Source organism: Hypanus sabinus, chromosome 5 (assembly GCF_030144855.1).
Source record: "Hypanus sabinus isolate sHypSab1 chromosome 5, sHypSab1.hap1, whole genome shotgun sequence".
Classification (NCBI taxonomy): Eukaryota; Metazoa; Chordata; class Chondrichthyes; order Myliobatiformes; family Dasyatidae; genus Hypanus; species Hypanus sabinus.
In genome coordinates, this window is record NC_082710.1 from 6,437,330 (window position 1) to 6,450,297 (window position 12,968).

At 41.6% G+C, this 12,968-nt stretch overlaps 1 protein-coding gene across 1 annotated transcript in view; it reads right to left on the bottom strand.

Moving 5' to 3' along the window:
* The window catches only part of adgrv1 (adhesion G protein-coupled receptor V1), a 539,532-nt gene that overhangs the window by 303,424 nt on the left and 223,140 nt on the right, over nt 1-12,968 (bottom strand). The window contains exons 45-49 of the mRNA XM_059969328.1: nt 12,016-12,140; nt 9,152-9,333; nt 8,679-8,825; nt 4,384-4,494; nt 1,442-1,682 (exon numbers count right to left, since the gene is read on the bottom strand). Coding sequence (XP_059825311.1) covers nt 1,442-1,682; nt 4,384-4,494; nt 8,679-8,825; nt 9,152-9,333; nt 12,016-12,140 — 806 coding nt within the window. The remainder of the gene's footprint in view (nt 1-1,441; nt 1,683-4,383; nt 4,495-8,678; nt 8,826-9,151; nt 9,334-12,015; nt 12,141-12,968) is intronic.

A 12,968-nucleotide genomic window follows, 5' to 3' on the forward strand; every position in this document is an offset into this window, starting at 1 on the left:
GGAAGGTCAGATATGTTCGAAGATTTAAACCCTAGCCAGACAGATTTATCACAAATCCAGATCGAAGCTTGTGGAATGTGCTGATGAAGCCATGACTGGAGTCCTGTGTGCAATTCTGACATGATACTGCAGCAAGTACGTCTAGGAGAGATTGCAGTTGTTTACCCTGCAGAGAGTGCTCATGGTGGATATGCTCCAAAGGTATGCATTTCTTAAAAATATTTAAATTGATTACCCAGTAGCCTGATTCTGACTCTGAGCTAATACAGAAGACAATCCTTCCATGACCTCAGTCTGAAGTTTTCAATGATCACCAATTCATACAAACATTCAATTATTGTCCTCCCACATGTAGTTTCAATCAGAGCCCAAGACAACTGAGCAGAATTAGAGTATTCGGCCCATTGGATCTGTTCCACCATTCAATCAGACTCAGTGATTAGTAAACTTGCCTTAAGACATAAGTTGAATTTAAGTTATAGACCATAAGACATAGGAGTAGAATTAGGCCATTTGACCCATTAATTCTGCTCGGCCACAACTAATTTATTTCCCCTCTCAACCCCATTTTCCCACCTTCTCCCTATAAACATTAACACCCTGGCTTTTCAAAAACCCATCAACCTCCGCTTTAAATATACCCAATGACTTGACCTCCACGGCTGCCTGTAGCAATAAAGTCCACAAATTCACTACCTTCTAACTGTAGAAATTCCTCCTCATTTCTTTTCTAAAGGTTCATCCCTCGATTCTGAGGCTGTGCTCTCTGGTCCTAGACCTTCCTACTATAGGATACATCCTCTCCACATGCACATGCATTCTATCCAGGTCTTTCAATTGGTTTCAATGAGATTTTCCTTTATTCTTCTAAACTCTAGTGAGTACAGGCCCAGTGCCATCAAACACTCCTCATACATTAACCCTTTAATTCCTGGAATAATTCTAATTAACTTCCTCTTGACCTTCTCCAACGCCAGCACATCCTTTCTTACATATGGAGACCAAAGCTGCTCACAGTACTGCAAAGGTAGGCTAACCAATGCCTTATAAAGACTCAGTTTGACATCCTTGCTTTTATATTCTCATCTTCTTGAACTAAATAAACAGCTTATAACTTTATAAAACAAGTCCTACTTCCTGAAGACTGTTCATATTTTAATCCATAACTACGATATCCATAATTCCATAACACCAGGATAATCCCTAACACACATTCCCACAGCTTCAACAAACAGCAAAAGCACAGAACATTCTCAATGAATAATTATTCCACAAGAACTTCTGTGCTAATCAAATTCCATTTAAAAATATCCATCTGAAAATTATCATTATGAATAATAATGTTCAATTAACAAAGGGTTCCAATACAAAAGAAACAAAATTGGTAGGAAACTGATTATCTATTGAAAACAAGATGATCAAGTAGTTATGGTGGCATTACCAAAGGCAAGGTAGGTGTCACCCTCAGCTGTCACGCTACTGACGTGCGTCCCTCCATAGACAGATATGTTCTGGAGCTGGCCAAACTGATCGTCACTCCACTGAAAGAGGGCGGATGCCCGGTTGAACTGGGAAACAGCCAGGTATAGTAGATTTCCTTGTTTAAACAGAGCCAGGCCAGTAGCACTACGGGTCAGTAGGTTTTGATGAAAAATAAATGAATTCCCATTCCATCGATAGATCTGTGTGCATATTGATAGAAACAGATTATGTATTTCAGAATATAGAACAGTGAACATATTTTAGGTGCAACAGCCTGTTGAATTCATGAAGAAATTGTGGAATGAGATTGTTTTACTTCACTGGTGAGTCAACCTGAATGAAACAGAGGTATACGTTTGATTTTACTGTATTTCACTTTGTTCTCAGTCATAAAAATACAGAAGAGCACAGAAATACAGCAGTTAAGAGTAGTTTTTATTTTAATTTTAGAGATACAGTATGGAACAGGCCCTTCTGGCCCAATGAACTGCTGGATCCAGTTCATACCGAATCCATCAATAAGCTGATGGGTAAACTGTCCAGGTTGGGGTCTGAACACTTCTCTCTTTAAATGGATCCTGGACTTCTTGACAAAAAGGCCACACTCAGTCGCTGGTCTCAGAAACAGCTTCTTCTCCCAGGCCATAACATTACTGAACTTCCTGCCACCACCCAGGTCTCACCCAGGCTTGAAGCACCAGTAGAGTTCTACTCTTTACCGACTCTAGCTCCATCACACTGAGTACTGACACTCCCCAGGGTTACGTTCTCAACCCGCTGCTGACACACGGCTGCATTGCTAAATCCAGTACAAACTGAATCATCAAACTCACTGATGATACAACAGTGGTTGGCCTCATCAACACTGACGATGAGGTGGTACGCAGAGAGGAGTTAAAGCAGCTGGTAGAAAAGTGCGAGCACAAGAGCAAGAGTCTCAATGTGGACAAGACCAAAGAGACGATTGTGGACTTTGAGAAGTTGCATGCTGATCACTCCTCACTGCACAAGTGTGGAACCTTCATGGGGAGAGCTTGGAGTACCAACTTTCAGGGAGTGCACGTGACAGATGATCTCCCCTTGTCCCTCAATACCACCTCTTTGGTCACTTGCTGATGAGATTGAGATGAGTGAGGCTCCACATTTCCCCATTTTAAACCAATTTTTACAGCAGCACCATCTACTACATCACTGTCTGGGTTGGGAATTACAAGGCATCTGGCCGCAAGTCCCTACTAAGGATTGTGATGACTGTTGCACAAAGGAGGCATGACAGCACCTCCACTTAAGACGTTTGTCTAAATTCTGCACATCACCAAAAACTTTGACAAATGTCTATAGCTGCACAATGGAGAGAATCCCATCACAGCCTGGAATGGAAACACCAATGCCCAGGAATGGAAAAGGCTACAGAAAGTGGTGAACACAGCCCAGTCCATCACAAGCAAAGCCCTCCCCATCACTGAGCACACTTACAAGGAATGATGCCTCAAGAAAGTAGCATCCATCATCAAAGACCCTCACCGTTCAGGCTATGCACTCTTCTCACTACCACCATCAGGGAGAAGGTACAGAAATGTTAGGTTCCACACCACCAGGTTCAGGAACAGTTGTTACCCTTTAACCATCAGACTCCTGAATCAGCATAGTGATCATCCAGTGATCCTGGATCACTCATCTTACTCTGAACCGATTCCACAACCTACAGACTCACTTTCAAGGACTCTTTACATCTCATATTCTCAGGTCTTTTTGCACAATTTGTCTTCCTTTGCACATCAATTGTTTGTCAATCTTTGTTTATGTATAGTTTTTTTTGAAAAAATTCTTTATTTTCCTGTAAATGGTTGCAAGAAAATGGATCTCAAAGGTATATAGTAACACCTGCACACTTTGATAATAAATTTACTTTGAATGACCACTGACTTCCACGAATGCAGCACTAACTACACCATAAAACTTGTGGTCCCAGACAATAGCCAGCCTAACAGACTTCTATAAATAACCATTCCAGATGGAACACTGGGCTGCAGAGGATTGTAAACTCAGCCAGCTACATCCTGGGTGCAATCCTCCCCACTACTGAGCACATCTTTAAGAGGTGGTGCCTCAAGAAGGTGGTATCCATCATGAAGGACTGTCACCACCAGGGCATGCTCCCTTTGCATTGCTACCATCAGGGAGGAGGTGCAGGAGCAGCTTCTTCTCCTTGGCCACCACATTTCTGAATGACCCAGAACACAATCTCACAATTCCTTTTTTGCACTATTTCTCTGTCTTGCTGTCTACCTACTTACTGCAACTTCAATATTCAAGATTGCCCAATGCCATTAGCCAATACACATGTCTAAAGGAGAATCACATACTATTTCACAATTATACTAACATAAATTACAAAATTATACTAGCATAATTGTAAAATTATAACAACAATTTTAAAATTATATTAACATTATACAAAATTCTATCTGCACGGCAACAAGGGCTATATGCGCAGGATTATTTCAGTTACTGCGTGGCCGCGCACCCCTGTAGCACAGAGGGAACAGTGGTGGTGAATGTCAGTTTGATTTCAATAATTAAGGGAAGTTTGGGTAAGTACATGGATGGGAGGGCTATGGTCCAGGTGCAGGATGATGGGACTAGGCAGAGTAATGGTTTGGCATGGACAGGATGGGCTGAAGGGCCTGTTTCTGGCCTGTAGTGTTCTATGACTCCAAGACATTCTGGTACAATAGGCATAATGAAGGTGAAAATTTGATTAATTCAATACTATTTACTCATATTGAATTAACTATCTCAGAAAGATAGGAGTTCCACTTAATTATTGTTTTTTAACTTTACAAATAATATGTTGAAATTAGCATCACAATTTCAAATTAGTGTAACCTCAAAATTAACCTTTGAGTTACTGTCAAGAGCATCCTTTTGACTGCTGATGATCAAGTAATCTTCGTTTTCCTGTGTAAAGTGTTTTACATCACTGCTCTCTGGGACAATCAAAGATTGAACCTGTGGAGAAAAATTAAAAGCCAAGACAGGAATCATACATTAAAATTCTAACAAAAAAGTTTATATCTATTTGATTTAACGTTTGAAAACTTCACATCACCAGAATAAGCACATGTATATTAATAACATATATTACTAATTGTGAGGATACAAGCCAGTATTTTGGGACGAAACACAAAACAATTGGGAAAATTGTTGTGTATTTAATATTTCAGTAATGTAGTTCAATAGATCAAGTTTAATTGTCATTCAACCATATATGAATGCGGCCAAATGAAACAACATTATTCTGAAGTCGAGGTGCAAAACACAGGACCAACAATCGTACTCAGCACAAGGCACATATAGCACGTACTGTAGAAGATAGCATCTGAGTAAGCATTCATTATCTGATTAAATAATTCATTATGGGTTATTTGCAGAAATATGTGAACTGTATACATCATGATGCTACCATGTGATATGTGTGCGTCTCGCTAAAGTAAAGAACAAAGACCCGTTCTTTTTGGCTCTCACCTTTTTCTTGCAATTCGTTTTTTATGTGTTGGACTTACAAAACTAACAAAAATAAAATCTCATTTTATGACCTTAGAAATTATTAAGTCTATCATTTGTCTGTAAAGACTCAAAGGTTCAAACCAGATAGACCTGATGAGGATCTATTTCTTTGTGGCACTTTAGTGCAGTAGTTAGTGTAAAATTTTTTAGCCACCGCTGTCTGAAAGGAGTTTGTACATTCTCCCTGTGATTGAGTGGGTTTCCTCCCATATTCTAAAGATAGATGGGTTAGGGTAATGAGTTGTGGGCATGTTATGTTGGCACCAGAAGTATGGCAACACTTGTGGGCTGCCCAGCACAATCCTCACTGATCTAATCTGATTAGATTATATATTAGATATTCCAAGATGGTGGCACAATGCAGCTGGTTATGTTATTTGTGAAGTGGGGTGCTGTGCACAATCATAATCAATGAAAATGGATGTGGGAGCACGAAGGAACATAGGGAAATCTCCAGGAAGACCTTCTTCGTTGCTGCTGCTTCTGTGAGGTCCGGGTCTCTGCTGGGAAGAACATGCCCCCAGTCCTCGGGGTCGCGTTGCCGATGGCTGTTGGCGGAGCCATCTTAATACGCTCGCTAGAGGATGGTGCTCGGAGAAGCTGTGCCGGAGGGGATGGTTGGAGGCTCGGAGGTTCGACAGACTCGGAGTTCGCTGCGGTCAGGTCGCATTCGGTGTGTGCTGCGTCTGTGAGGCTGGGTTCGATGGAGCTTTCATTGTGTGCTGCGTCTGTGAGGCTGAGTCGGGCGGCGCCATGGAAGTCCATAGCGGGGGTATTCCCTTCTGCTGCCGGGGTGGGATGGTGAGTCTGTTGGGACCCTGGTGACTTGTGGAAACTGTGTGGTGATTTCTTTTGAACTTATAGTCCTTTAACATCTTTGGACTATTTTTACTGTGCCCATGGTCTGTTTTTTTTATCAATTATGCTATTGTTTGCACTGTTGTAACTATGTGGTTTTGTGCAAGTCTTGTAGCTTTAGCTTTTGGTCTTGTTTGTCTCGTGGATTTGGAGCTCCTTTCCGGGAGACGCGCTAAGACGGTAGCGCGATATTAATACACAGCAGCCTCTCCGGACTCTGGATTGGGGATTGCCAAATGTTATGTGGATTTTCTGGTGTAGTCTGTTTTGTCATGTGCTTTTGTGATATCATTCTGGGGGATCGTTGTCTCATTTTTAACTGCATTACATTTGTGGTTTCTAAATGACAATAAACTGAATCTGAATCTGATTCTGATGCATGCGATGCATTTCATTGTATGTTTTAATTGTACAGGTGACAAATAAAACTAGTCATAATCTTATTTTTTCTTTTAAGCACCTAAAACTTAAGAACAAGCATAAATGCATAAACCTAAAGCTTATTCATTTTAAATCAGCCACAAGCCAGAAAATGTATCTATATACCTTTCTTCCTAGCACTCCACTGACTGGTTTATACAGCTTGGTATTAATGCAATTGATGCTGATTCATCTTACTAGCTGTATTCTTTCTTTAAAGTATTAAACCTCTGATATATCCTCCACTTCTCTTCATGCAAGAAATATTATATTTTTCACAGATATCATCCTCACTCGATTTCAGCAAATGTGATAAGAGTTAGGAAAGTTTTTTTTTAAACAACACACAAAAAGCTGGAGGAACTCAACAGGCCAGGCAGCACCAATGGAAAAGAGTAAATGTTGGCACTTCGGGCTGAAACCTTTCATTGGGACTGGAAAGAAAATGTTCTCCTCTTCAAAAACCTTCAAAACTATTCAAAAACTCTCCTTTAACACGTTAAAATTCTGGATATAATCCAATCCATGAAGGGTAAAACCCTCCCCACCACTGAGCACATCCATAAGGAGCACTGTCACCGGAAAGCAGCATTCATTATCAGGGACCCCCCATCACCCAGGACGTGCTCTCCTCTCACTGTTGCCATCAGGTAGAAGGTACAGGAGCCTCAGGACTCACACCACCAGATTCAGGAACAGTTATTACCCCTCAACCATCAGGCTCTTGAGCCAAAGGGGATAACTTCACTCATTCCAACACTGAAATGTTCCCACAACCTATGGACTCACATTCAAGGACACTCCATCTCATGTTCTTGATATTTATTGCTTATTTATTTATCATTATTTTGCTTTTTGTGTGTTTGCACAGTTTGGTGTCTTTTGCACATAGGTTGCCCATACTTCTCCCTCTCTCCACACCTTCTTCTTCTGTTTTTTTGCCCCCTTCCCATAACAGTTAGCATGATGCTATTATAGCAGAGAGTGCAATTCCGACATCATCTAAGGAATCTGTACATCCTCCCAGTGGAGTGTTGGGGTAATCTATTGCATCCGGTGCTCCCGGTGCAGCCTCCTCTACATCAGCAAGACCCTATGCAGATTGGGGGATGCTTCATCGAGCACCTCAGCTCCGTCTGCCACAACAGACAGGATCTCCCAGTTGCCACCCACTTCAACTCTCTTTCACATTCCCATTCAGATTTGTCCATACATGGCCTCCGCTACTGCCATGATGAGGCCAAACTCTGGTTGGAGGAGCAACACCTCATGTCTGGGTAGTCTCCAGCCCCTTGGTATGAACATCGAATTCTCCAACTTCCAGTAATTCCCTCCGTCTCCCTCCACCATCCCACTTTCACTCTGCCTCCTCTTCTAGCTGCCTGTCACCTCCCTCAAGATTCTGCCTTCTTCTACTACCCACAGAGCTTTCCCTCTATATTCCTTCTTCACCTCTCCTGCCTATCCCTTCCCCCACCCCTTGATCTTTCCTCTGATTGGTTTCCCACCCTCCCTCCACCTTCTTTATATGGCCCCTGCCCCCTCCTTCTTCAGTCCTGACAAAGGGTCTCGGCTCGAAACGTTGACTGCTCGTTCAGCGGATGCTGCCTGACCTGCTGAGTTCCTCCAGCTTATTTGTACGTGTTGCCTTGTGTTCGACTGCAGACTCCTGTAACTTTCATGGATTCAGGGACTCGGACTATATTTTTTTTTATGTGACTGTATTTTACTGGTATCCTATATGTTTAACTCCTATCTTGCCTTGTGCTCAGCATGACTGTAGGTCCTGTGCTTTGCACCTTGACCCCAGAGGAACACTGTTTCTTGGCTGTATTCATGGGTATTCACGTATGGTTGAATGACAAGTAACCTTGAACTTGATTTCAACATTAATCTGATGAGGTATGAAATACATGATAAATTAATCATAGTTCCTCAGATCTTTCCCTTGTCACAGATTCTGTTCTTTCAAAAACAACTCTTGCTGCAACACATTCTAAGTGAAGAGGTTTACCCTTCAACCATCAGGCTCCAGAAACCTCACTCACCTCAACTTCGAACTGATTCCACAACCTACAGACTCACTTTCAAGGACACTACTGTACTACTCATGTTCTCAGTATTATTTATTCAAACTTTTTTTGTATTTGCACAATTTGTCATCTTCTGTTTGTCTGTCTTTGTCTGTAGTTTATTTTACTGATTCCATTTCTTTGTATCTGCTGTGGATGCCCACAAGTTAGTGAATCTCAGTATAGTACATGATGACGTACACGTACTTAAATTATACATTTACTTTGAGCTTTCAATTTAATAACTAAAAACAGGAAGCTATATATAACTCATACCAATGTTAATTCAGTTTGCAATGTAAAGCTGTAAATGCTGTTATTGGATGCTTTCACTCCTGTTATTCCACTGTGAGTTATAATTATATAAGACACATCACTTTTGACAAAGGTCGTGCATCCTGTGGGATTCTGAGCTTCGATGTTCTGTAAGAAAATTACATTATTAATTTCTGTTACTGCGCCGAAACTGAAAAAAAAATTTAAAAATTAAAAATTTAGGAACTTGTAAGAGACATCTAGGAAGGCACATGAATGTGGGGGAAATGGAAGGATATGGACATTGTGTAGGCAAAGGGGAGTAGTTCAGTTAGCCATTTGATAACTAATTCAATTGGATCAGTACAATATTGTGGGCTCAAGGGCCTGTTCCTGTGCTGTACTGTTCCATGTTCTATTTTCTAGTTCAGTTTTCAAAAAAGTCAATTATAATTCCAGACAAGCAATTCAAGGGCATTTTGGATTTTTGTTACCTGCACTGAGACAAATACACCCCGCCATTGGTACAGGGTCGATACTGCACCTAACTTCCAATCACTCCCATTTATTCGAAGAAAAATTCCAAACAGACTGTTGTTAAATGTCAGGAAGCACCACCTTGAGCCAAGTACTTCAGGGAAATTCTGTACTGTGGACAACACCAGAATATCTCCCCCTGAAAAAATAAGAACATTGTGGATATTAATTAAACGTTTTTCAAAATTCATCAGAACTATCATTTATTTATTTATTTAGAGATACAGCACTGAACAGGCCCTTCAGCCCTTTGAGCCTCACCGTCCAGCAACTCACTAATTTAACCCTCGCCTAATCACGGACAATTTACAATGATAAATTGACCTACCAACCGGTACGTGTTTGGATTGTGGGAGGAAACCAGATCACCCAGAAGAATCTCACACGGTCACAGGGAGAATGTTCAATCCCTTACAGACATCACCAGAATTGAACTCCAAACTCCGTCGCCCTGGGCTGTAATAGTGACGCGCTAACTGTTATGCTACCATGGTATTTATGATAAGTTTGGATAAGTACATGGATGGGAGGGGTATGGAGGACTATGGTCCACATATGGGTCAATGGAACAAAGCAGAATAACAGCTTGGCATGGACTAGATAGGCTGAACAGCCTGTTTCTGTACTGTAGTGCTCTATGACTTTGTATAATGTTGCATCAAAAGTTTTAATAATTTACTTGTCATTGACAAATTACATCTTACACAAAGAAACATTTTGCTTTGGATCTGTATAACTGCAGAACTGTGAAGGCCAATGAATTTAATAACTTTTACAGCTCACTCCTCAGAATAGTTCAGATTATTCCTCTACACATCCCCCTCCCTTAATTGCACTATTCTCCAGGAACTGGGCCCTGAGAGTCTCTGCAGACGTCACCACCATGACCATTGTTTCATGCTGTTTGTACCCCCACCCCCCCCCACCTCTCAGGTTAACCTCTGATATCATTGTATCGTTGGATGATGTGCAGTCCATGAAAAGGTACGAGTAAATGTCTTGGATATTTGTATTGTGATCACATCGACAACGTAGAACACTGTGAGTCAGGTTCACCGGTTCCTCGGTGAGGCTGATGGCAGGAAAGCTGCATTGCTTTGGTTGTGGTGAGGTCTGGGCCTAGGCCATGGGATTGCCTGTTGCTGTCATCCAAGGGAGGAGACGTTCAGACAGTATGGGGGAGGTCTCTGTGGGTGTACTGAAATCTACTCTGGGTTGGGGGCCGGCTCCACCCACTGATGTAGCCTTCCAGTGTTAGCTCACTGCTGTCCTCCGGTGTTTGGTCAGTGCTGCCCTCCAGTGTTTGGTCAGTGCTCCCTCCAGTGTTTGGTCAGTGCTCCCTCCAGTGTTTGGTCAGTGCTCCCTCTGGTGTTAGGTCAGTGCTCCTTCTGGTGTTAGGTCAGTGCTCCTTCTGGTGTTAGGTCAGTGCTCCTTCTGGTGTTAGGTCAGTGCTCCCTCCAGTGTTTGGTCAGTGCTGCCCTCCAGTGTTTGGTCAGTGCTCCCTCTGGTGTTTGCCCGGTGCTGCCCAATGCCATCTAATCATCTCAAAGTTTCAAAGGTTCATTTTATTATCAAAATATAAATGCAGAATACAACTCTGAAATTTGTCTTCTCCAGACAGCCATAAAGTACAGAATAACCATTGAAGTAGTTGAAAGAAAAGACATCAATCCCCACCCTAACAGATCAGGCATATGGAGAATCAGCAACAAGAACATCAAATCCTAAACCCCAGCTCACCAAGCTGCAACAAGAAAGAATGGGTGAGAACGTGAGAAAAACATAGAACTGAAAGAGGACAATATACACTACAGTCCAATCCGTAAATTTCAGTAACATCTCCAAGAGCTTTGGGTAGAGAAACTGCTTGAGCCAACAGCCTCTCTGAAGGGCCTGTTTCTGTTCCGGACTTTTCTATGGCTCCACGACTCTAATTATATTTAAACACACATAACTCTGCAGATGCTGGAAATCTTGAGAAACATACACCAAATGCTTGAAGAACACAGCAAGTCAGTCAGCATTTAAAGAGGGGAAGTACATGCGACGTTTCTGAGCTTTTCTTGAGCTGTTAGCTTTGTTAAGGATGTCACGATATACATTGCTAATTTCCTCTCAGAGCTCACAAAAGCAGAATAGTGAGATAGTGTTTGAGGGTTCGTGGACAGTTCAGAAATCTGATGGTGAAGAGGAAGTTGCTGTTCCTAAAAGAGGGCAGCAACTCAGTATAGCAGTTAGAGTAACACTATTACAGTACCAGCAATACAGGTTCAATTCCCACCACTGCCTGTAAGAGTCTGCATGTTCTCATGACCGTATACCTTTCCTTCACGTGCGTCAGCTTTCTCCCAATTTCCAAAGATTAATTAGTCACATGGGTGTTATCGGGCAGCTCAGGCTCATTGGGCCAGAAAGGCCTCTTACACTGCTGTACCTCTAAATAATAAATATTTTTTAAAAATAAGATAGTGCAAAAGACAAATAATGAAATAGTGTTCATGAGTTTATGGAATTTAAAGCTCCATCCTTCAATAACTAATTTTACACTACGAATTGAGGTCTCTAATATTGCAAGGATGTGATTGGATTATATGACACATATTTTCTGTTCAGCTCCTTGGCTCGAGCTTGTAAGACTTAGGACTGCTCTTGAGTAACTCACGCAAAATGCTGGAGGAACTCAGCAGACGAGGCAGCATCTATGGAGGGGAATAAACAGTTGACATTTTGGGCCAAGACCCTTCACCAGGACTTCATCAGAATTATGTTGAACCTTTTTGCAGCAGTTTTTCTACACATTATTTCTAAAAATGCAACTCACTTATTCCAAATGCTGTCCCAGATTGTGTCTCCCAGTCCACAGTCACTCTATTCTCTAAACCATTACTTCGAGAAATATTAAAATACAATGTTTTATTGTCTTCCTCCAAGGTCAGAGTGCGAGTCCTAAATAAAATAACAGGGATCATTAAGATGTTCCTGATGTTAGAATGTAAAACAATTCTAGTGCAAATCCATTCACAAACAAGAGAAAAACTGCAGATGCTGGAAATCAAAACAACACAAACAAAATGCTGGAAACAGTGCAAATCCATATTGTGTTTAGAATTACTCTCATGGACCAAAATGGATGCCTCACGCAAACATTAGCTGCTGGGGGAATCACAATTAGACTCAGTCACCTGGAAATACATCAACCAGAGATTCTGATTCACAAAGCAGTAGTAGTGGGGGAGTCTAGGACACAATCTCAGAATAGAAGGATGTCCCATTAGAACAAAGAACAGGAAAATTTTTTATCCATGAACCTCCACTTTAAATATACCCAATGACTTGGCCTCTACACCATCTGTGAAAATGAATTCCACAGATTCACCACCTTCTGGCTAAAGAAATTCCTCCTCATCTTTAGTCTAAATGGATATCCCTCTATTCTGAGGTTGTGCCCTCTGGTCCTAGACTCCAGCACTATAGGAAACATCTTCTCCACATCCACTCTATCTATTCGATAGGTTTTAATGAGTTTCCCTCTCATACTTCTAAATTCCAGTGAGTTCAGTCCCAGAGCTCCGCATATGTTGCCCCTTTCATTCCCGGCATCATTTCCATGAGCCTCCTCACGACCCTCTCCAACGCCAGCATATTTTTCTTACATACAGTGCCTATAAAAAGCATTCGCCCCTCGCCCCATCTTGTATTCATCTCCTGACTTGTGCTTTTCGATAACCCCTTTGCAGAATTACTTGGAGTATTCGTTTGTCTTCATGGTGTAGT